At 45.9% G+C, this 21,315-nt stretch overlaps 1 protein-coding gene across 1 annotated transcript in view; it reads left to right on the top strand.

Annotated features, from left to right (window-relative positions):
* Positions 1 to 21,315, top strand: part of SCUBE3 (signal peptide, CUB domain and EGF like domain containing 3) — a 1,482,089-nt gene that overhangs the window by 534,478 nt on the left and 926,296 nt on the right. Inside the window, exon 9 of the mRNA XM_056557668.1 lies at positions 20,490 to 20,606. Within this exon, the coding sequence (XP_056413643.1) occupies positions 20,490 to 20,606 (117 nt within the window). The remainder of the gene's footprint in view (positions 1 to 20,489; positions 20,607 to 21,315) is intronic.

Genomic DNA, 21,315 nt, shown 5'->3' with positions numbered 1-21,315 from the left:
AGGAGCGCCATTGAGCATTTGGAAAGAGAATTTGTTTGGAATGGAAGTCAGGGGCCATGTGCGTTTACAAAGCCCCTCGTGGTCCAGAACAGTGAACCCCCCACATGTGACCCCATTTTAGAAACTACACCCATCACAGAATTTAATAAGGGTTGTAGTGAGCATTTACACACCACTGGCGTTTGACAGATCTTTGGAACAGTGGGCTGTGCAAATAAAATTTTTTATTTTTCGGACCTGTGGGGTGTAAATGCTCACTGTACCCCTTATTACATTACATGAGGGGTTTAGTTTCCAAAATGGGGTCACTTATGGGGGGGGGGATCCACTATTCTGGCACTATGGGAGCTTTATAAACACACGTGGCCTTCAATTCTGGACAAATTTTCTCTTCCAAAGCCCAATGGCGCTCCCTCTATTCTGAGCATTGTAGTTCGCCGCAGAGCACTTTACATCCACATATGGGGTATGTTCTTACTCAGAAGAAATGGGATTACAAATTTTGCGGGGCTTTTTTTCCCCTTCTTTCCCTTGTGAAAATGAAAATGTAGGGTAACACTAGCATTTTTGTGAAAAAATTTATTTTTTTCATTTTCCCATCCAACTTTAACGAAAATTCTTCAAACACCTGTGGGGTGTTCAGGCTCACTATGCCCTTGTTACATTACGTGAGGGGTGTAGTTTCCAAAATGGGAACACATGTGGGTATTTATTTTTTTGCATTCATGTCAGAACCGCTGTAAAATCAGCCACCCCTGTGCAAACCACCAATTTAGGCCTCAAATGTACATAGTGCGCTCTCACTCCTGAGCCTTCTGTGTTCTGAATTGTTTCCCTTTGAACGATCACTATCTATGGCCAACAGCGTCATCATCTGAGCTGAAGTTTCTGGTACCGCCACCAGAAGTTTCTGGTGTCGTACTCAGGAAAAATTGCGTTACAAATTTTGGGGGTCTTTTTTTCCTTTTATCGCTTGTGAAAATAAAAAGTGATAAATAGCATATTAGTGTATAAACTTTTATTTTTTTTACACTAACAGTCTGGTGTAGACCCCAACTTTTCCTTTTCATAAGGGGTAAAAGGAGAAAAAGCTCCCCAACATTTTTAGTGCAATTTCTCCCGCATACGGAAATACCCAATATGTGGCCCTAAACGGTTTCCTTGAAATAAGACAGGGCTCCGAAGTGAGAGAGCGCCATGCGCATTTGAGGACTAAATTAGGGATTACATAGGGGTGGACATAGGGGTATTCTACGCCAGTGATTCCAAAACAGGGTGCCTCCAGCTGTTGCTCAACTCCCAGTATGCCTGGACAGTCAGTGGCTGTCCAGAAATGCTGGGAGCTGTTGTTTTGCAACAGCTGGAGGCTCCGTTTTGGAAACACTGCCGTACAATACGTTTTCATTTTTATTGGGGGGGGGGGGGGGGAGACAGTGTAAGGGGGTATATGTAGTGTTTTACCCATTATTATGTGTTAGTGTTTTTTAGGGTACATTACGGTGGATTACGGTGATTTTCCCCCTAGGAGTTTGCGCTGCGGTGAGAAATTTGCCGCAGCTCAAACTTCACGCAGGAAACTTACATTAAATCTGCCCGTGTGAATATACCTTGTACATTCATATGGGGGGCAAACCTCCAGCTGTTTCAAAACTACAACTCCCAGCATGTACTGACAAACTGTGCATGCTGGGAGTTGTAGTTTTGCAACAGCTGGAGGCACTCTGGTTGTAAAACCTTCAGTTAGGTTCTGTTACCTAACTCAGTATTTTACCAACCAGTGTGCCTCCAGCTTTTGCAAAACTACAACTCCCAGCATGTACTGATTGCCGAAGGGCATGCTGGGAGATGTAGTTATGCAACAGCTGGAGGTACCAACTACAACTCCCAGCATGCCAAGACAGCTGTTTGGACATGCTGGGATTTGCAGTTTTGCAACATCTGGAGGGCCACAGTTTAGACAACACTGTACAGTGATCTCCAAACTGTGGCCCTCCAAATGTTGCTAAACTACAAATTCCAGCATGCCCGGACAGCAAACTGCTGTGTGAGCATGCTGGGGAGTTGTGGTTTTACAAGATCTAGGGAACCACAGTTTAGAGACCACTGCACAGTGATCTCCAAACTGTAGTTACATAGTTAGTACGGTCGAAAAAAGACATATGTCCATCAAGTTCAACCAGGGAATTAAGGGGTAGGGGTGTGGCGCGATATTGGGGAAGGGATGGGATTTTATATTTCTTCATAAGCATTAATGTTATTTTGTTCCATAAATGTATCTAATCCTGTTTTAAAGCTGTTAATTGTTCCTACTGTGACCAGTTCCTGAGGTAGACCGTTCCATAAATTCACAGTCCTCACGGTAAAGAAGGCGTGTCGCCCCTTGAGACTAAACTTTTTCTTCTCCAGACGGAGGGAGTGTCCCCTCGTCCTTTGCGGGGGTTTAACCTGGAACAGTTTTTCTCCATATTTTTTGTATGGGCCATTAATATACTTATATACGTTTATCATATCCCCCCTTAAACGTCTCTTCTCAAGACTAAACAATTGTAACTCCTTTAATCGCTCCTCATAGCTAAGATGTTCCATGCCCCATATTAGTTTAGTCGCGCGTCTCTGCACCCTTTCCAACTCCGCAGTGTCCCTTTTATGGACAGGTGCCCAAAACTGAACAGCATATTCCAGGTGAGGCCGTACCAATGCTTTATAAAGGGGGAGTATTATGTCCCTGTCCCTTGAGTCCATGCCTCTTTTTATACATGACAATATCCTGCCGGCTTTGGAAGCAGCAGCCTGACATTGCATGCTATTCTGTAGTCTGTGATCTACAAGTACACCCAGATCCTTCTCTACCAGTGACTCTGCCAGTTTAATCCCCCCTAAGACATACGATGCATGCAGGTTATTAGTACCCAGATGCATAACTTTAGCCCTCCAGCTGTTGCAAAACTACAAATCCCAGCATGCCCACACAGCAAACAGCTGTCTGGGCATGCTGGGAGTTGTAGTTTTGCAACATATGGAGGGCTACAGGTAAGAGACCACTGTATAGTGGTCTCAGATTGTAGCCCTTCAGATGTTGCAAGGCAACTCACCGGCTTCCGTAGGATACAGGGAGCTGCATCGCCGTCCTCTTCTGTGGCCGATCCACGTTGCCGATCGTCGCCCGCTGCCGCCAGATGGGTGAGTGGACCTTCGGCGTCGATCCTCCTCAGTTTCCCCATTCTGCCCCGCCTATTGTGGGTGGGCAGAACGGGGAAACCGAAAGTTAACTTCCCCGCCCCGGATCTGCTATTGGTATTCGCTTCTTGACGACCAATAGCAGGGATAGGAGGGGTGGCACCCCTGCCACCTCCCTCCTATCCCTTCAGTGGGATCGTGGGTGTCTTGGACAACCCCGATCCCCCTTATTTTCCGGGTCATCATAGACCCGTATGACCCGGGATCAGCACAAATCGGCGGTGTGAATTCACTGGCGACTTGCGGCGATCGCCGAGATGGGGGGGGGGGGGGGCATTTTTGTGGGGTGCCTGCAGATCGATATCAGCAGTCACGCCATGTTCCTTAAGTAGCAGAGAGCGAAGGCGTACCTGTACGCCCGTGGTCCCTAAGTGATTAAGCATACTGTAGCGCATTCCACTATTTTGTACCTGTTAACCTTTTAAGGACCCATGACGTACCGGTACGTCATGAGTCCGCTCCCGATCTATAAACGCGGGTCCACGGCCGGGTCCCGTGGCTAATAGCGCGCAGCACTGATCACACTGCGTCTAAAGTGAAAGTAAAACCATGCCGGTTAGCTCAGGGAGCTGTTCGGGATCACCGCGTTCGGGATCGCAGCATGCCGAACAGCTTACATGACAGCTGGAGGATCCCTACCTGACTCCATGCTGTCCGATCACCGAATGACTGCTCACTGCCTGAGGTCAAGGCATGAGCAGTCAAGCGGCAGAATCATCTATCAGTGGTTTCTTATGAGAAACCACTGTTCAATGTAAAAGATCAGTGTGTGCAGTGTTATGACTGAGCATTTTTGGTCACTTTTTATATCATGAACAAATGAATAAAAAGCGATTAATAAGTCCTATCAACGCAAATGGTACCACTAAAAACTTCAGATCACAGCGCAAAAAATTACCTCATACCACCCCATACGCAGAAAAATAAAAAAGTTATGGGGGTCAGAAGATGACAATTTTAAACGTAAACATTTTCCTGCACGTAGTTATGATTTTTTCCAGAAGTACGACAAAATCAAACCTATATAAGTAGGGTATCATTTTAATCGTACGGACCTACAGAATAAAGAGAAGGTGTCATTTTTACCGAAAAATGTACTGTGTAGAAACGGAAGCCCCCAAAAGTTACAAAATGGCGTTTTGTTTTTTTCAATTTTGTTTCACAATGATTTTTTTTCCGTTTCGCTGTAGATTTTTGGGTAAAATGACTGACATCATTACAAAGTAGAATTGGTGGCTCAAGAAATAATCCATCATACGGATTTTTAGGTGCAAAACTGAAAGAGTTATGATTTTTTAAAGGTAAGGAGGAAAAAACAAAAATGCATGAACAGAAAAACCCCGGGTCCTTAAGGGGTTAATCTGTCAAGGGCCTACATACTGTGAAAGTCTGAAAAGAGCAAAAGAAGGAAAGACCGACGGAAAGGCGCCTAGTGTGATACCGTTGATGACAGGTGGGAGGGGTTAATCGAAGAGTAGATGATGGGTGCTCACCTTGAGCGAGCAACAAACTCGCATGTAGACCCACAGTGGGGATAGTAGTATGGATAATAGTCCACCGGATACAGCTGCTAAGCCCAGGGTACAGGACAGGACTAGCCAGTCCTGGATAGATATGCAGTGGTAAGGAAGAAAAAGACCCTTTTCAAAGGGCGCTGCTGTTGTCCTGGTGAGATGAAGATGAAAAGTCCGAGGCAGAAGTATTTTGCAAGATATAGCTTCTTTATTGGTGTAGAATCATAGCAAGCAGGGATACAGGCTAGATAACGCGTTTCGGGGGACAGCACCCCCTTCTTCAGATCAGTGATGACAACTGGTGGTGCTTACATGGTATATATACACTTAAAATGGGCGCCAAACATAAGGGGGAGGGGCTACAGTAAAAAAAAAAAAAAAAAAATTTAAATAAATATAATGTATATAATAGTGATGCCTCACAAATTGCACTCAATCATCTCATTCAGTCCACTGGGTGAGAGAGTCTGGAGACAATGAATCCAAAAATTCTCCCTGCGTCTCAGGGTGCTGTATCTGTGGGACTGATCACTGCTGATGTGTTCAATTGGAGTTGCAGTGATGGAGTTAAAGTCTTTTGCATGAGCTTCAGTCAGATGGCGGGATACGCTATGCAACAGGAAACCATTAGCAGTGTTGCTGCGATGCTTGTTGATGCGTTCCCTAAAGCAACGAATTGTGCGCCCCACATATTGTAGTCCGCATGGGCATTGTAGCAGGTATACAACGTATTTGGTGCTGCAGGTAATGTGGGTTTTGATGGGATATGTAGTCTTGGTAGAAGTGGAGGAGAAAGAGGTACATTTGTGTTTAATAACGGCACAACATTTGCATCTGGGGAGGCCGCACTTGAAACACCCTGTGATGGAAAGAAAACCGGTACTAGCGCACTTGTTTGTCTGAGGTTTTAACTTGCTGGGAGCTACTATATTCCGAATAGTACGACCTCTTCTGAAGGTAAGGGAAGGTTTGGTAGGTAACAATGGTCCCAAGTGTTGATCCTTAAGAAGGATGGGCCAATGGGAACTCAGAATGTTCCTGATTTTTGTGTGTTCCCGGCTAAAAGTGGTGATGAAATTGAGTGACCTATCGCCTATCTTGGTGTCGGCCTTAGGTTTAGGGAGAAGGCAGTCCTTCTGAGTAAGAGTTTGTGCCCGGATGAAGGAGGACTGCACGAGAGAGTGGGGATACCCTTTAGCCCTAAATCTAGATTTGAGTATTTTGCTCTGTGACACAAAGTCTCTCTCACTCGTGCAGTTCCTTCTGATTCTCTTAAATTGTCCAAAGGGTACGTTGCACAGCCATTTCTTAAAATGTCCGCTGCCAAAATCTAAATAGCTATTGCTGTCAACTTTTTTGAAAAAAGTTTTGGTGGTTAGTTGGTCACTGTTATTATGGGAGACCAAAACATCCAGGAATTCGGCGTGATCCTGGAAGATGGTCTGGGTGAACTGAAGCGACCAGCTGTTAACGTTAAGGTCAGAGAGGAATTCCATAAGCAGAGAGACTTCGCCATTCCAGATTAAAAAGATGTCATCTATGTACCGTTGGTAGTACACGCAGTTCTTGAAAAGGGGGTGAGTATAGATGTGTTGTTCTTCGAACATCCCAACAAAGAGATTAGCGAAACTGGGGGCCATTTTAGACCCCATAGCGGTACCTTTTTGTTGCAGGTAAATCCGACCCAGAAATTCGAAGTAATTATGGGTCAGTATATATCTGAGACCTTCCAGAATAAATTCCTTCTGAGCAGTGGGCATACCTGAGTCTTTAGCCAGGAAGAAAGATACTGCCTGAATACCAAGTTCATGGTCGATTATGGTGTATAGTGATGTAATGTCCATGGTGACAAGTGTGTAATTCGATGACCATTCAAATTGTAGTATGGACTGGATGAAAGCTGTGGTGTCTTTGAGGTGAGAGGGGAGACTGGTAACATGTTTCTGAAGCAGAAGGTCAATGTAGTAGGAGAGGTTGGAGGATATAGAATTAATACCAGAGATGATCGGACGGCCCGGGGGCTGGGTGAGGTGCTTGTGGATTTTGGGGAGATAATAAAAAATGGGTGTAGATGGTTCTGTGATGATGAGGAAATCCTTTTCTGCTTTAGATAGGACACCTTGGGAGTGACCGAGATTGACCAGTTTAGTGAGTTTGTCTTGGAAAGTTTTGGTAGGGTTGCTGGGGATCAGTTTGTAATATGTGGTATCAGTGAGAAGTCTGGTGGCTTCGCTGATATAGTCACTTCTGTTTAGAACAACAATGCCACCTCGATTGTCTGCTGAACGGATAACGATGGTATTGTTAGAGGACATTGTCTTGAGAGCCGATTGTTCAGATGAGGATAGGTTGGATAAGTAATTAATCCGTTTATCATTCCTACACAGGGCGTCAAAGTCAGATTGCACCATTGTGGAGAAAGTGTCAATATGGCTGCCCTTTGCATGTAGGGGGTAGAATGTGGATTTCGGGCGTAGGTCGGTATGGATGGGGGGAGGTGATAATATGGAGGCGGGGTGGGTCTCAATATTGGCAGTGTTATGGCCATTGGCTTCTTTGAGAGCAAAGAATCTTTGAATCGTGATTTTACGAATGAATTTGTTGAGATCCAGAAATAATTCAAAACTATTGGTTTTGTTGGTAGGACAGTAGGAAAGCCCCTTTTTAAGGACTTGGAGTTCAATTTCTGTGAAAACATAACTGGAAAGGTTGAAAATTTTAACCATATTCAGTTCATTTTCTTTTTGGTGTCTGATTCTCTTTTCTTCTTTCCTCTCCCTTCTGTTACGGCCTCCTCTGCATCCCCTCTTTCTGGAAGCTTTCTTTTTAGGCCCAGGGGTGGTGCAATGTGGATCATCTCTAGTGGTGGTAGATCGTTGGGGTCCGATATTAAGGGAGGTATCAGGACTGCCTGGGGAAGGCCTAAAAAAAACCGTTGTGTTGGTGTTGGGTGAGAGAGGTGATGGGAGAGCAGAGTCAGGTCGTGGTGAGTAGGATGGAGATGAATTGGCCGTTGGTGGGGTGCTAATGGGTGTAAAGAACTGGTGTGTGGAAAGGCGTCTATGGGGAGTGGTGAGTAGATGAGGTTCGGACAGGGAGTCATCTGAGATGAGATCGGATGGGTATCTACCAGAAGGTAGAAAGGGCGGTTTGTCGATAAGTTGATCCATAAGATCCATAAGATCTTGTGTAGGCATGTCATCTGTTGGTGATGGAGGGCTATTGATTAATGGTGGTGGTAAGGTGGATGACTGGATCTTAGTGGAAGAATGGGTTGGAAGTGTGGGTCCTGATGAGGACGCAGAGGGGTTGGATGGGGTGTGAGTGGAAGAAAGGGGGTGCAAAAAAGATGGGATAGGACCTGGTGTAGGTAGGGATGGTACAGGGACTGGTTTATGAGGACCTGAGTGAGCAGATAGCGATGTCAGAGGGGTGTGGTTGACATTGTAGAGTTGGGGGAGATGGAGACTCATTAATGGTGGAGGACGTGCTGTGTTAGATGAATAGATGAAATGGGATGGTGGCTGTGGGATAGAGCCATTGTCTGATCTGGCCGGGTGCACCAAGCGGGGGGTGTGTGTGGAAGAGGAGGTGGACGGTTTACGTTTCTGTGAATGATGTGCCGTGGAATGGAAGGTCCTGGAGCTGGATGAGGCTGCAGGATGGGTGCGTGTAGCTGGTTGGTAAGGCTTCTTCATACGCGGGCGTTTGGCAGGGGGACCATTGGAGGGTGGTCTGTGTGTGCCATGTGGATAAGTGGTATTGGAAGGAGGGTTGGGATCAGCCTCACGTTTGTGGCGTGGTTTCAGCCAAAATTTAATATTGTCTGTGGTGTAATCTGTACGATCTCTGGAAAGTTTAGTCATTTTTTTGGAAATGACTTCTCTCTCTATTTTCTGCATTTTGTTAGTGTGTGAAGTGTTCCATTGAATAAACTCAGATGTGTGTTTGAATGGTGACAGGGCATTGATGACCGTATCAATTTTATTTGAAATGTCGTGAACTAGAGTGTCACGTTTTTCACAAAGTAGTGTAAGCAGTGTGTTGGAACAGATGCTGAGAGCAGTTTCCCATCTGTTGCAAAAACTAACATCGTTAGTAAAGGAGGCTGTTGGGCGTAGTCGCAGTCCTCTGGGAACAATGTTTTCTTGTAGGTATATTGAAAGGAACGACCCATCAAGTTGGTGCTGGGTTTCCTCGAGCGAGAGTTTCTCAAGCTCGAAAAAGAGAGATCTCATTTGGTCAAAGTCAAAATTGGTAACAGTACCTTCGATGGGATCATTGGTGGTTGCTGAGTTCTGGTTGTTGTTGTTGCTGTTGGTAACCAAAGTACGGAAAAGTGTTGCTCTTCTATTGAGCCTTGAGTCTTTCAAATCCATGGTCTCCCATAATAACAGTGACCAACTAACCACCAAAACTTTTTTCAAAAAAGTTGACAGCAATAGCTATTTAGATTTTGGCAGCGGACATTTTAAGAAATGGCTGTGCAACGTACCCTTTGGACAATTTAAGAGAATCAGAAGGAACTGCACGAGTGAGAGAGACTTTGTGTCACAGAGCAAAATACTCAAATCTAGATTTAGGGCTAAAGGGTATCCCCACTCTCTCGTGCAGTCCTCCTTCATCCGGGCACAAACTCTTACTCAGAAGGACTGCCTTCTCCCTAAACCTAAGGCCGACACCAAGATAGGCGATAGGTCACTCAATTTCATCACCACTTTTAGCCGGGAACACACAAAAATCAGGAACATTCTGAGTTCCCATTGGCCCATCCTTCTTAAGGATCAACACTTGGGACCATTGTTACCTACCAAACCTTCCCTTACCTTCAGAAGAGGTCGTACTATTCGGAATATAGTAGCTCCCAGCAAGTTAAAACCTCAGACAAACAAGTGCGCTAGTACCGGTTTTCTTTCCATCACAGGGTGTTTCAAGTGCGGCCTCCCCAGATGCAAATGTTGTGCCGTTATTAAACACAAATGTACCTCTTTCTCCTCCACTTCTACCAAGACTACATATCCCATCAAAACCCACATTACCTGCAGCACCAAATACGTTGTATACCTGCTACAATGCCCATGCGGACTACAATATGTGGGGCGCACAATTCGTTGCTTTAGGGAACGCATCAACAAGCATCGCAGCAACACTGCTAATGGTTTCCTGTTGCATAGCGTATCCCGCCATCTGACTGAAGCTCATGCAAAAGACTTTAACTCCATCACTGCAACTCCAATTGAACACATCAGCAGTGATCAGTCCCACAGATACAGCACCCTGAGACGCAGGGAGAATTTTTGGATTCATTGTCTCCAGACTCTCTCACCCAGTGGACTGAATGAGATGATTGAGTGCAATTTGTGAGGCATCACTATTATATACATTATATTTATTTATTTTTTTTTTTTTTTTTACTGTAGCCCCTCCCCCTTATGTTTGGCGCCCATTTTAAGTGTATATATACCATGTAAGCACCACCAGTTGTCATCACTGATCTGAAGAAGGGGGTGCTGTCCCCCGAAACGCGTTATCTAGCCTGTATCCCTGCTTGCTATGATTCTACACCAATAAAGAAGCTATATCTTGCAAAATACTTCTGCCTCGGACTTTTCATCTTCATCTCACCAGGACAACAGCAGCGCCCTTTGAAAAGGGTCTTTTTCTTCCTTACCACTACATACTGTGAAAGGACAGCCAAAAGTAATCACCGGCTGGTGTTTTACTCAAATAATTTTTGAAGCGTACAGTAGCGCATATTTCTGCCCTAATAAGTATATACCACATACCAACATCTAAGTGGTGTACTATTTTGTATCTGTTAATCTGTCAAGGACCTACATACTGTGAAAGGCCAGCCAAAAATAATCACCGGCTGGTGCTTTACTCAACAGCGACTGTAAATTTTTTACTTTGTAAGCGTACTGTAGCCCATTTTTCAGCCCTCATAAGTGCATACCACATACCTACAGTAAAGTAGTGTACAATTTTTTTACCTGTTAATCTGTCAAGGGCCTAGATACTGTGAAAGTCCAGGCAAAAGTAATCACCGGCTGATGTTTTACCACAGCGCTTTTTTTAAGCATACTGTAGAGCATTTTTATGCCCTCATAAGTGCATACCACATACCTACATCTAAGTAGTGTACTATTTTGTAGCTGTTAATCTGTCAAGGGCCTAGATACTGTGAAAGGACAGCCAAAAGTACACACCTGCGGTCGTTCTAGACAAATACTGTTTTAAGCGTACTGAAGCGTATTGAACTCCCCTCATATACACACAGAGGAGTGGCAGAGGCCTAAATTCATCAGGCTGAGGTCGCAGCAGACTAGGGGCGAGTGACAGCAGGAGTCGCAGCGAGTGGCCTGAGCTCCCGATATCAGCTAGCGGTCGTGTCTCGACCAGCAAACCATCTGCCGTCATCGATTGGTTAATATGGTCATCCACTTCATCACAAGTGACATCTGATACCCCCAGTCAACAGTCGATGGGTTCCTCAGACACAACCCTCAGTTGGCATGGCCCGGGAGCAGTCCCTGTCCTATCATTGCCTCTGTCCTATGCTGTTCCCTCTCCTAAAGAAGCATCTTATGCTGTGGGTTCAGCTTCTCTATTCAGTGAGGACGATCCAATAGAGGACAGTCAGCAGCTACTGTCCAGCCAAGAAGTGGAGGAGACATCCGCCACTTCACCCGTTAGGCGGGTAAGTAGCAATGAGAAGAGTGACGTGGGGGATGATGTGTCCAGCATTCAGGGTCCTGAAGCAGACACTGTTGAGGAACCTGTGGAGGACATCAGTGATGTGCAGGCACTTGTTGATGAAGATGATGAAGCCGATTGCAATTGGGAGCCAGGTGCAGAAGGGGCATCATCATCATCAGAAGAAAGTTTTAGGTTGCCCTGATGGCTTGTGCCGAGCCAGTGGAGAGTGCCAAGCCATCATTTCTTTGTGAAGAAGGCAGTACCAGCCCTGCACAATTTTGTGGAAGAGAAGGTGGGTTAGTCTTTGAGCCTGTCGGTGTGTACCAAAGTGCATGGCAGCGCCAACATCTAGAGCTGTGACTACAGTCAGGGACAATACATGTCCTTTATGGCTCACTAGGTGAATGTGGTTCCACAACACCAACTTGGACAGGTCACGATGCTTCCTCCTCTACGCTCTCAGACTGTTGGTTCTGTCACAGTGTGCGACTCCGCCTCCTCATCCTCCACCGTGTCCTCAGCCTCCACTGCACAGACAAGTCTCAGTGGCCCTTCAGCATACCATGTGTGCAGGCCATGGCAGTGTCACGCTGTTCTTCACATGGTTTGCCTTGGCGAACAAAGTCACACAGGGGAGGAACTGCTAAAAGTCATTCGTAAAAAAATTGGAGCGTGGCTTACTCCAAGAAAACTGGAAATGGGAACCATGGTGACTGACAACGGAAAGAACATCTTGCATGTACTGCGACTGGGAAGGCTGAGCCATGCGCCCTGCATGGCACACATGTTCAATCTGGTTGTGAAGCAGTTCCTGAAGTGTTTCCCCCATTTGCGAGATATCCTAACAATGGGAAGGAAAATGTGCATGCACTTCAGCCTCTCATACACCGCAAAGCACACCCTCCTTGAGCTGTAGCGTCAGAATGGTATCCCACAACATAGTCTGATTTGTGACGTTGTCACACGTTGGAATTCCTCCCTCTATATGTTAGACAGACTATACGAACAGAGAAAAGTAATCTCCTATTTCTTGATGATCCAAGCGGATAGGGGTACTCCCCTGTGTAACTTCAATGTGAACCAGTGGCAGCTCATACGTGACACCTGCTGTTTGCTCAGGCCCTTTGAGGAAGCCACATTATTAGTAACTCGCCAGGATTACGGGATGAGCGACGTCATTCCACTGCTTCATTTATTACAACACGTGATGGAAACAATGGCTGGTCAGGGCATTGGAGACATGGTGCCTACATCTCACTGCCAAATGAGCCTTGTGGGGGTTGAACTGGAGGAGGAGGGGCACTGTGGGGCATAGTTTAGGTTTCGCCAAATGGGCGTTTTTTCTAGTAATCTAACAGGAAAGGTGAAGGAGCAGCCAGAAGAGCTAGAGGGTTATGAGGAAGGCGAGACAGAGGACCCAGACACACCGTGGCAGTATGCAGTGGAGATTGAGGCAGGAAGTCCCTCCTAGTCACTTGCACATATGGCACGATGTATGCTCACTTGCTTGCGTAGTGACAGCCAAATTGTCACCATTCAGCAGCAGAATGGTTTCTGGCTCTCCAATTTATTGGACCCTTGCTACCGCCACAAAATAGGGGCCTTTTTTACACCCACTGAGAGGGAGGACAAACTGACCTACTACAGAGGCATCCTATGTAGTCAGTTGGCCAATGCCTATCGGCGCTATTGTCCATTCTCTCGCAGGTCTGAATCGGGGGGACTCCTGCGCTCAAGTTCCACTGCCATGGCTGCTGGGGAGGGGTGGCAGAAGCAGTACCAGTTGCATCAGCAGCCTGAGTCTACAGTCTCTGATGAGTACCTTTCTTTACCCGCATAGTGAAGCAACTCATCAGCAGCAGGTAGACCTGGAGCAGGACCTGAACAAGCAGGTGGTGGCATACCTTGACATGCCCACGCCAACACATTTTGAAGATCTGCTGGACTTCTGGGCAGCCAAACTTGATTTGTGGCCACAACTAGCAGAGTTTGCCCTGGAAAAGCTGTCCTGCCCGGCCAGTAGTGTGCCATCAGAGTAGGTGTTTAATGTGGCGGGGCCATAGTCACCCCAAGGAGAACTCATCTGTCCACGAAAAATGTGGAGAGACTGACCTTTGTGAAGATGAATCAGGCATGGATCAGCCAGGATTTCCACCCATCAATGGCTGATGCATCAGAATAGATTGACCATGGTGCCAAACCAACACTTCACAAATATGGATAGTGCCAAACAGATTTAAGGCGCTGCTCCCCAGTTCCAAACATTCCTCGGCATCAGACTTTTTTTCACCCACCTTAGTCACTGGGTACTGGTATTTCCACCCACCACATCACTCTATCACCAGGTTACTTTCAGGACTCCTGATGCTGCTGCTGCCACCTCCAGGCTGTGCCATTCAGCCACTATATGGTCTCATCATGCTTCGGCCACCTCCAGGCTTTGCAATTCAGCCACTATATGGTCTCCTCATGCTTCTGCCACCTCCAGTCTGTGTCATTTAGAAACTGTATGGTCTCCTCATGCTGCCACAAACTCCAGGCAGTCATTCAGCCACTATATGGTCTCCTCATACTGATGCCACCTCCAGGCTCTGTCATTGTGCCGCCATGTGACTCCTTGTTAGATTTGGTCCTTTGTAGCCACACGCCAGGGCCCGGGACACTAAAACTTGGGATTGGGGTTAGCTAAAATTTCAATTTCAAAATCTAAAATTTCAATTACAAAATCTTACATATCAAGTGTCTCCTCATGCTTCTGCTAACTTCAGACTGTCATTCAGACACTATATGTTCTACTCATGCTTCAGCCAACTCCAGGCTGTGCCATTCAGCAACTATATTGTATTCTCATACTGATGCTACCTCCAGGATTTGTCATTGTGCCGCTATGTGACATGTGACTTCTTGTTAAATTTGGTCCTGTGTACCAAGACACTGAAACTTGGGAGTGTTAGCAGGGTGCCTCCAGCTGTTGTGAAACTACTACTAGCCTTTGCCGGTACGGGCATGCTAAGAGTTGTAGTTTTGCAACAACTGGAGGCTCCCTGGTTGGGAAACACTGACTTTAAGCATTTAGATTCGTTTTTACCTGCTCTGGCCGGCCCCCACCACGGGAGCCAGCCCGAGCAGTTAATCGCATGTTTTCCAGGGGGGCCGTGTCGCTTTATCGCAAAAAGCAAAAATCACGATTCGATGCTTTTGCGATATATCGTGCAGCCCTAATGAGACTTTTTGATCGCTTTTTATTCATATTTTAATGGTATAAAAAGTGAACAAAAATACGTTATTTTGGACATTGGAATTTTTTTGCACATACACCATTGACCGTGCATTTTAATTAACAATATATTTTTATAGTTCAGACAATTATGCACGCGGCGATACCACATATGTTTATTTTTATTTACACAGGTTTTTTTTATGGGAAAAGGGGGGTGATTCAAACTTTTATTAGGGAAGGGGTTAAATCACATTTATTAACACTTTTTTTTTTGCTGTGTTATAGCTCCCATAGGGGACTATAACACTGCACACATTGATCTTTCACATTGATCACTGGCATGTATTAATTTGCCATTGATTAATGCTATCGTCGCTTGACTGCTCCTGCCTGGATCTCAGGCACGGAGCAGTCATTCGGCGATCAGACACCGAGGAGGCAGGTAGGGATCCTCCCGGTGTCCTGTAAGCTGTTCGGGATGCCGCAATTTCATCGTGGCCCTCCCGAACAGCCCGACTGAGCTGATGGGATACTTTCAGTTTCACTTCAGACGTGGCGGTCAACTTTGATCATCGCGTCTAAAGGGTTAATACATGGCATCACTGCGATTGGTGATGTCCTGTATTAGCCGCGGGTCCCAGCCGTTGATGGCCGCAGGGACCGACCCGATATGACACAGGGTCACTCCGTTACCCTGCGTTATATTGCGGGAGCCGGCGCAGGACGTAAATACAGTGGGGATCAAAAGTTTGTGCACCCCAGGTAAAAATGTGTATTAATGTGCATAAAGAAGCCAAGGAAAGATGGAAACATCTCCAAAAGGCATCAAATTACAGATTTGACATTCTTATAATATGTCAACAAAAGTTAGATTTTACTTCCATCATTTATACTTTCAAAATAACTGAAAACAAAAAAATGGCGTCTGCAAAAGTTTGTGCACCCTGCAGAATTTATAGCATGCACTGCCCCCTTTTCAAAGCGGAGACCTGCCAGTGTCATGGATTGTTCTCAATCATCATCTGGGAAGACCAGGTGATGTCAATCTCAAAGGTTATAAATGCCTAGACTCATCTGACCTTGCCCCAACAATCAGCACCATGGGTTCTTCTAAGCAGTTGTCTAGAAATCTGAAAATGAAAATAGTTGACGCTCACAAAGCTGGAGAAGGCTATAAGAAGATAGCAAAAGGTTTTCAGATGTCAATATCATCTGTTCGGAATGTAATTAAGAAATGGCAGTCACCAGGAACAGTGGAAGTTAAAGCAAGATCTGGAAGACCAAGAAAAATATCAGCCAGAACAGCTCGCAGGACTGTGAGAAAAACTATTCAAAACCCACGTTTGACTGCACAATCCCTCCAGAAAGATCTGGAGATACATACAAACAAATATGGTCTTCATGGAAGAGTCATCAGAAGAAAACCTCTTCTACGTCCTCACCACAAAAATCAGCGTTTGAATCAGCTTTTTTTCAGAGTGAATGAAGAGTTAAATGTGCAAGTACAATGTTGGTATGAACATATAGACAAGCCTGATGCATTTTGGAAACAAGTTCTGTGGACCGATGAGGTTAAAATTGAACTTTTTGGCCGGAATGAGCAAAGTACGTTTGGAGAAGAATTTAATGAAAACAACCTCTGTCCAACTGTTAAGCATGGGGGTAGAGTAATCATGCTTTGGGGTTGTATTGCAGCCAGTGGTACAGGGAACATCTCACGAGTAGAAGGAAAAATTGATTCAATAAAATTTCAGCAAATTTTGGATGCTAACTTGATGCCATCTGTGAAAAAGCTGAAGTTAAAGAGAGGATGGCTTCTACAAATGGATAATGATCCTAACCACACCTCGAAATCCACGGGGGATTACATCAAGAGGTGTAAACTGAAGGTTTTGCCATGGCCTTCACAATCTCCTGACCTCAACATAATTGAAAACCTATGGATAGACCTTAAAAGAGCAGTGCGTGACAGACAGCCTAGAAATCTCAAAGAACTTGAAGACTTTTGTAAGGAAGGATGGGCAAAGATACCTCAAACACGAATTGAAAGACTCTTGGCTGGCTTCAAAAAGTGTTTACAAGCTGTGATACTTGCCAAAGGGGGCAGTACAAGATATTAACTCTGCAGGGTGCCCAAACTTTTGCAGACGCCATTTTTTTGTTTTCTGTTATTTTGAAAGTATAAATGATGGAAATAAAATCTAATATTATAAGAATTTCTACTCTGTAATTTGATGCCTTTTGGATATTTTTCCATCTTTCCTTGGCTTCTTTATGCACATTAATGCAAATTTTTACCTGGGTGCACAAACTTTTCATCTCCACTGTATTCGTCCTGCATCGTTAAAGATGGCTTCCAGCATTACCTGCAGATCCTCCTTATGAGTCACCTCGGGCAAGCTTCACACCCGAATGTTGTTGCGGGGGCCCCGGTTATCAAGGTCCTCCACGTGATCATGAAGGTCCCCAAAAAATATTCAGACTGGGAAGCAATAGTGGACTGCAGGCGAGCGACATAGGCTCTGGTAGAATCATGAGCGTCCTCAACCCTGACCGAGACATGTTGCAAATCCTAGCGGAGGGCAGAGATATCAGCCCGACAGGTGTCTTTAACCTCAGAGATCAGGGATTTAAAGTCTTCTTTAGTTGGCATTTGAGAAAGCAAGTGACTCCCTGTAGAAGGGACAGGGGAGATCCCTGGCAAGCCCGAACAGTCCAGCTCAGCATCAGACACAGCGTCTCAGGCAGTCCCGGTCCCCCCAGGAAATGGATCAGCAGGTATGCCAGGAGAGGTAGGGGGGGGGGGAAGTGCACTGGGAAGTGAAGCGAGGGGCCCCCCACATTAATTTTACAAGAGGGGTGCATCCTGGAAGGCACAGGCAGGTGGTTGGAAGCTTTTGGAACCAGGGAGCAGGCGTTGGACCCTGGGCGTGCAGGGGGACCCCCAGTGGAGGATCAGAGAGGGGACCACAAGCAGACAAATCCAGCAGAGCAAAGGAGGCAGTCACAGTGAAACCCCCAAGTACAGCAGGTGAACAGGGCAGCACAGCAGAGGAAGGAGGAGCAGGGTCCACCACCAGAGAGGCCCAAGATGGCAGCCATAGGGGCTGAGGGGGGGGGGAGGCCACAGTCCCCAAAGAAGCAGGAGGCAGCTGGGTAGGGTCTTGTCTCACTGCACTGTAGCTGGGGCAGGGAGACATCGAGGTGCAGAGGTGCACACAGAGAGTCCTGACCTGATGTAGGAGCTGTGGGTTCCGGTGGAGCAGGCAGGAGGAGCGCAGATGCCGGCAGCAGAAGAGGATTCCCGGGCAGCTGCAGGGTCTAATCAGCGGCAGAGAAGGTGAGTGGCAGGTTGGCAGCACACTCAGGAGCTGTGGAGCGCGACAGCACTGCAGGAGTGGAGGGAGTCCAGGGCAGCGCAGCACCCGCAGAGTGGGACCGGAGCCCAGAAGCAGGTCCTGTAATGGCGGACCCGCGGCCCTCAGCGGTGCCAGAGGGCCGCAAGTAGCGAATTATGCAGCCGGAGGACGGGAAGGAAGTCTGGAGTGCTGAGGGAGGCTTCCTGGACCAGCAGGAGGTTCTCCCCATGGAGTATGGGCCGCTAACCAGGTATTTTAGCTGTTAAATGGCCTCAGGGAGCGGGAGCTCACTCACTATGCGGCCATATTCATTGAGCGCCTCGCAACGTCCCCCAAAATCTTAAATTTCAATGGTCTCCTCATGCTTCTGCCAACTCCAGGCTGTGCCATTCAGATACTAAATGGTCTCCTCATGCTTCTGCCAACTCCAGGCTGTGCCACTCAGAAACTATGTGGTCTCCTCATGCTTCAGCCACCTCCAGGCTGTGCCATTCAGACACTATATGGTCTTCTCATGCTTCAGCCACCTCCAGGCTGTGTTATTCAGCCAATATATGGTTTACTGATGCTGCTGGGCCTGGGACATTACCTACAAATATTTTATGGTAGCACTAGCTAACATAATTCTTCAATTTTAAAATTCATCTTTTAATCTTAGGGATTGTGAAGGCCTAGTGTCTACTTATGCTGCCGCCTGCTCCAGGCTGTGTCATTCAGCAACTATACGGTTTAGTGATACTGCTGGGCCTGGGAGTACTGCTGGGCCTGCCAGATTATGATTTCTGTCATGCTCCGCGCTCCGGTCGCCTGCACCGGCTGCGAACGGATTGTTCCCTTGTACCCGACTGCCAGCGGGGCTGGGATTTGCATTGCGGCACGCGCCCGCATGCGTATCCCAACCCGTCACTCACCTCTCTCCCCTGCTGTCTCAGCACCGGTGCGCGCGTCCCCGTCCCTTAGGGCGTGCACGCCAGAGCTAAAAATTTCAAGGGCCAGTATGCCCACCTGACACCATTCTATAAATCAATGCACCTCCTACACTTCCCTGCCGATTCTTCGGTGCCCCTAGCCTGAGATTACGGTAAGCATTCCTCATAGCCTTACTCGTGTATCCAGACTTTCCTCTACGTTATTAGATTCCGCACCTTTGCCGCCTGCCTTGACCTTCTGCTACCTTTGACTACGCTACTGCCTTATCCTTCGGTACCTTGCCTTGCCCAGCTACCTGTGTGGTCAAGCCATGTCGGGGGTAGCGACCTGGGTGTCACCTGCCGCAGCAAGCCCATCCTGCCTTGTGGTGGGCTCTGGTGAATACCAGCGGCACCTTCGGCTCCCCTATACAGTCTGAGTCATCAGCCACACAGGTTAGAGGATCCACATCCAGCTCCGTTACAGTCTCCTCATGCTGCTGCCACCTTTAGGCTCTGTCACTGTGCCGCCATGTTACTACTTGTTAGATTGGTCATACAGTATTAGTTCAAAGTAAACACCGGGACATTAAACTTTGGAATTGAATATAAATCTTAAATTTGAAAAAAACTATGTATTCTTTTCAAGACTAAGGCCTTATGGTCGTCGACGTCATATTACTTATGGAATTATCACAAGAATCCAATGAAACAGCTTGGAGGGATAACAATGAACCATAATTTATTAAATGAAACATTCGCACTTTCATAGTCAGGGGGTGCTGAGAAGCAGGGGCTGGAACAGCTGGTATCTCGCCTGCCGGAGGACCGCCAGCTCGATGCTCACCAGAATGGGTACTCAAAAAATTTAAATAAATTCTAATTAAATAAAATAAAAATGACATGAAAAAAATCTCTTCATCCTCTTCAATTTTGACACCATATGGTCTCCCTGCTGCCACATCGACCCTCTGCAGCAGTGATTCTAATAGCAATGCCTGTAATCTGCATGTCATACTGAATAACAGTATTATTTCACTTACATAGCACACTCCCAATGCGTGTTAGAATAAAGCAAACTGTTCTACACCCCTATTGTGGCTCTTTGTAGGCCAGAAATAGCCATTTTTAATACAGATTCACCGCAAATAAATTGGACCCGGAACAAATTTTTTCGGAAAATTCAGCGAATTAGCCAAATCAAATTTTTCTAAAGTTTGCTCATCTCTATTTGTAATCCTTTATTTACACTATATTGTCTAGTCCTACAGTATAAAGACATTTAAGTAATTTTTACCATGACAGTATGGTAATAAGATAAATGACATCTGATCTGTTTAAAAAACTGAATACAGTATATGGGTAAGAAATGACAGGGAATTGATGTATGGGCAAAATTAGACAACTAGGAGTCACACCGGTCAGACCCCCCATGATCAGACACTTATCATAGGGGATACGTTTTTCAGAATCAGTGTGTCCCTTTAATATCAGAACTAGATATGTAAAGTCATTGAAATTCTATATTTTCTAAATTTTTCCTATGATACAGTGACTTGCAACTATGGAAATGGTGGTTGTCAACATACATGTGATGATACTGATCATGGTCCACATTGTGGCTGTCATGTAAAGTTTATACTGCATTCTGATGGCAAGACTTGCATAGGTAAGTTAAATAGTTTTAATAGATTTTGCTTTCACATGCATTTCATTGTTTAATTTTTTTAACACTGTTTAAAAGGAAAACGGTCACCCGTTTACCCACACTAAACCCAATACACCGGGTTATAGTGCGGTTGAAGGGGAGACTCATATACATACCTGAAGTCTGGCACCCCATCCCTCTGAAGATCCTCTTCTGTCTTCAGTGGAGGTGGGCCTGCCGGCTGGACATGGATATTCATGGGTGCTAGTGCTTGGTAGGCACAGGAGCTCATGTGACCAGCACCTATGGGTTTAGTGAGGGTGAACAGGTGACCGTTTTCAGTTTCATAAAAGAGACCAAGCAAGCTAAAAAAGGGAATGCATTTAATGCTTAAAAATATACAGTTCATATACATCAAAAGTTCCATAAAGCATTCACTCAGTGGACCTCATTCACCCAAAGATTACGATTTTTACAAAGAGTGATGACATACCTCAATTTGTTTTAGTCTTTCATCAGCCCTCCTATGTAGGTTTTTATTGCCATTCAGTACTTATGAGCTTCTGAAGTTAAGGTTTTCTTTTCTGTCTAAATCCTCTCTGATGACACCTGTCTCGGGAAACGCCCAGTTTAGAAGCAAATCCCCATAGCAAACCTCTTCTAAACTGGGCGTTTGCCGAGACAGGTGTCATCAAAGAGGATTTAGACAGAAAAGAACAACCTTAACTTC

The sequence above is a fragment of the Hyla sarda genome, chromosome 2, assembly GCF_029499605.1.
Source record: "Hyla sarda isolate aHylSar1 chromosome 2, aHylSar1.hap1, whole genome shotgun sequence".
In the NCBI taxonomy this organism is placed as follows: Eukaryota; Metazoa; Chordata; class Amphibia; order Anura; family Hylidae; genus Hyla; species Hyla sarda.
The sequence above is the reverse complement of the archived record's forward strand: the minus strand, read 5'-3'. Positions and strand labels throughout refer to the sequence as shown.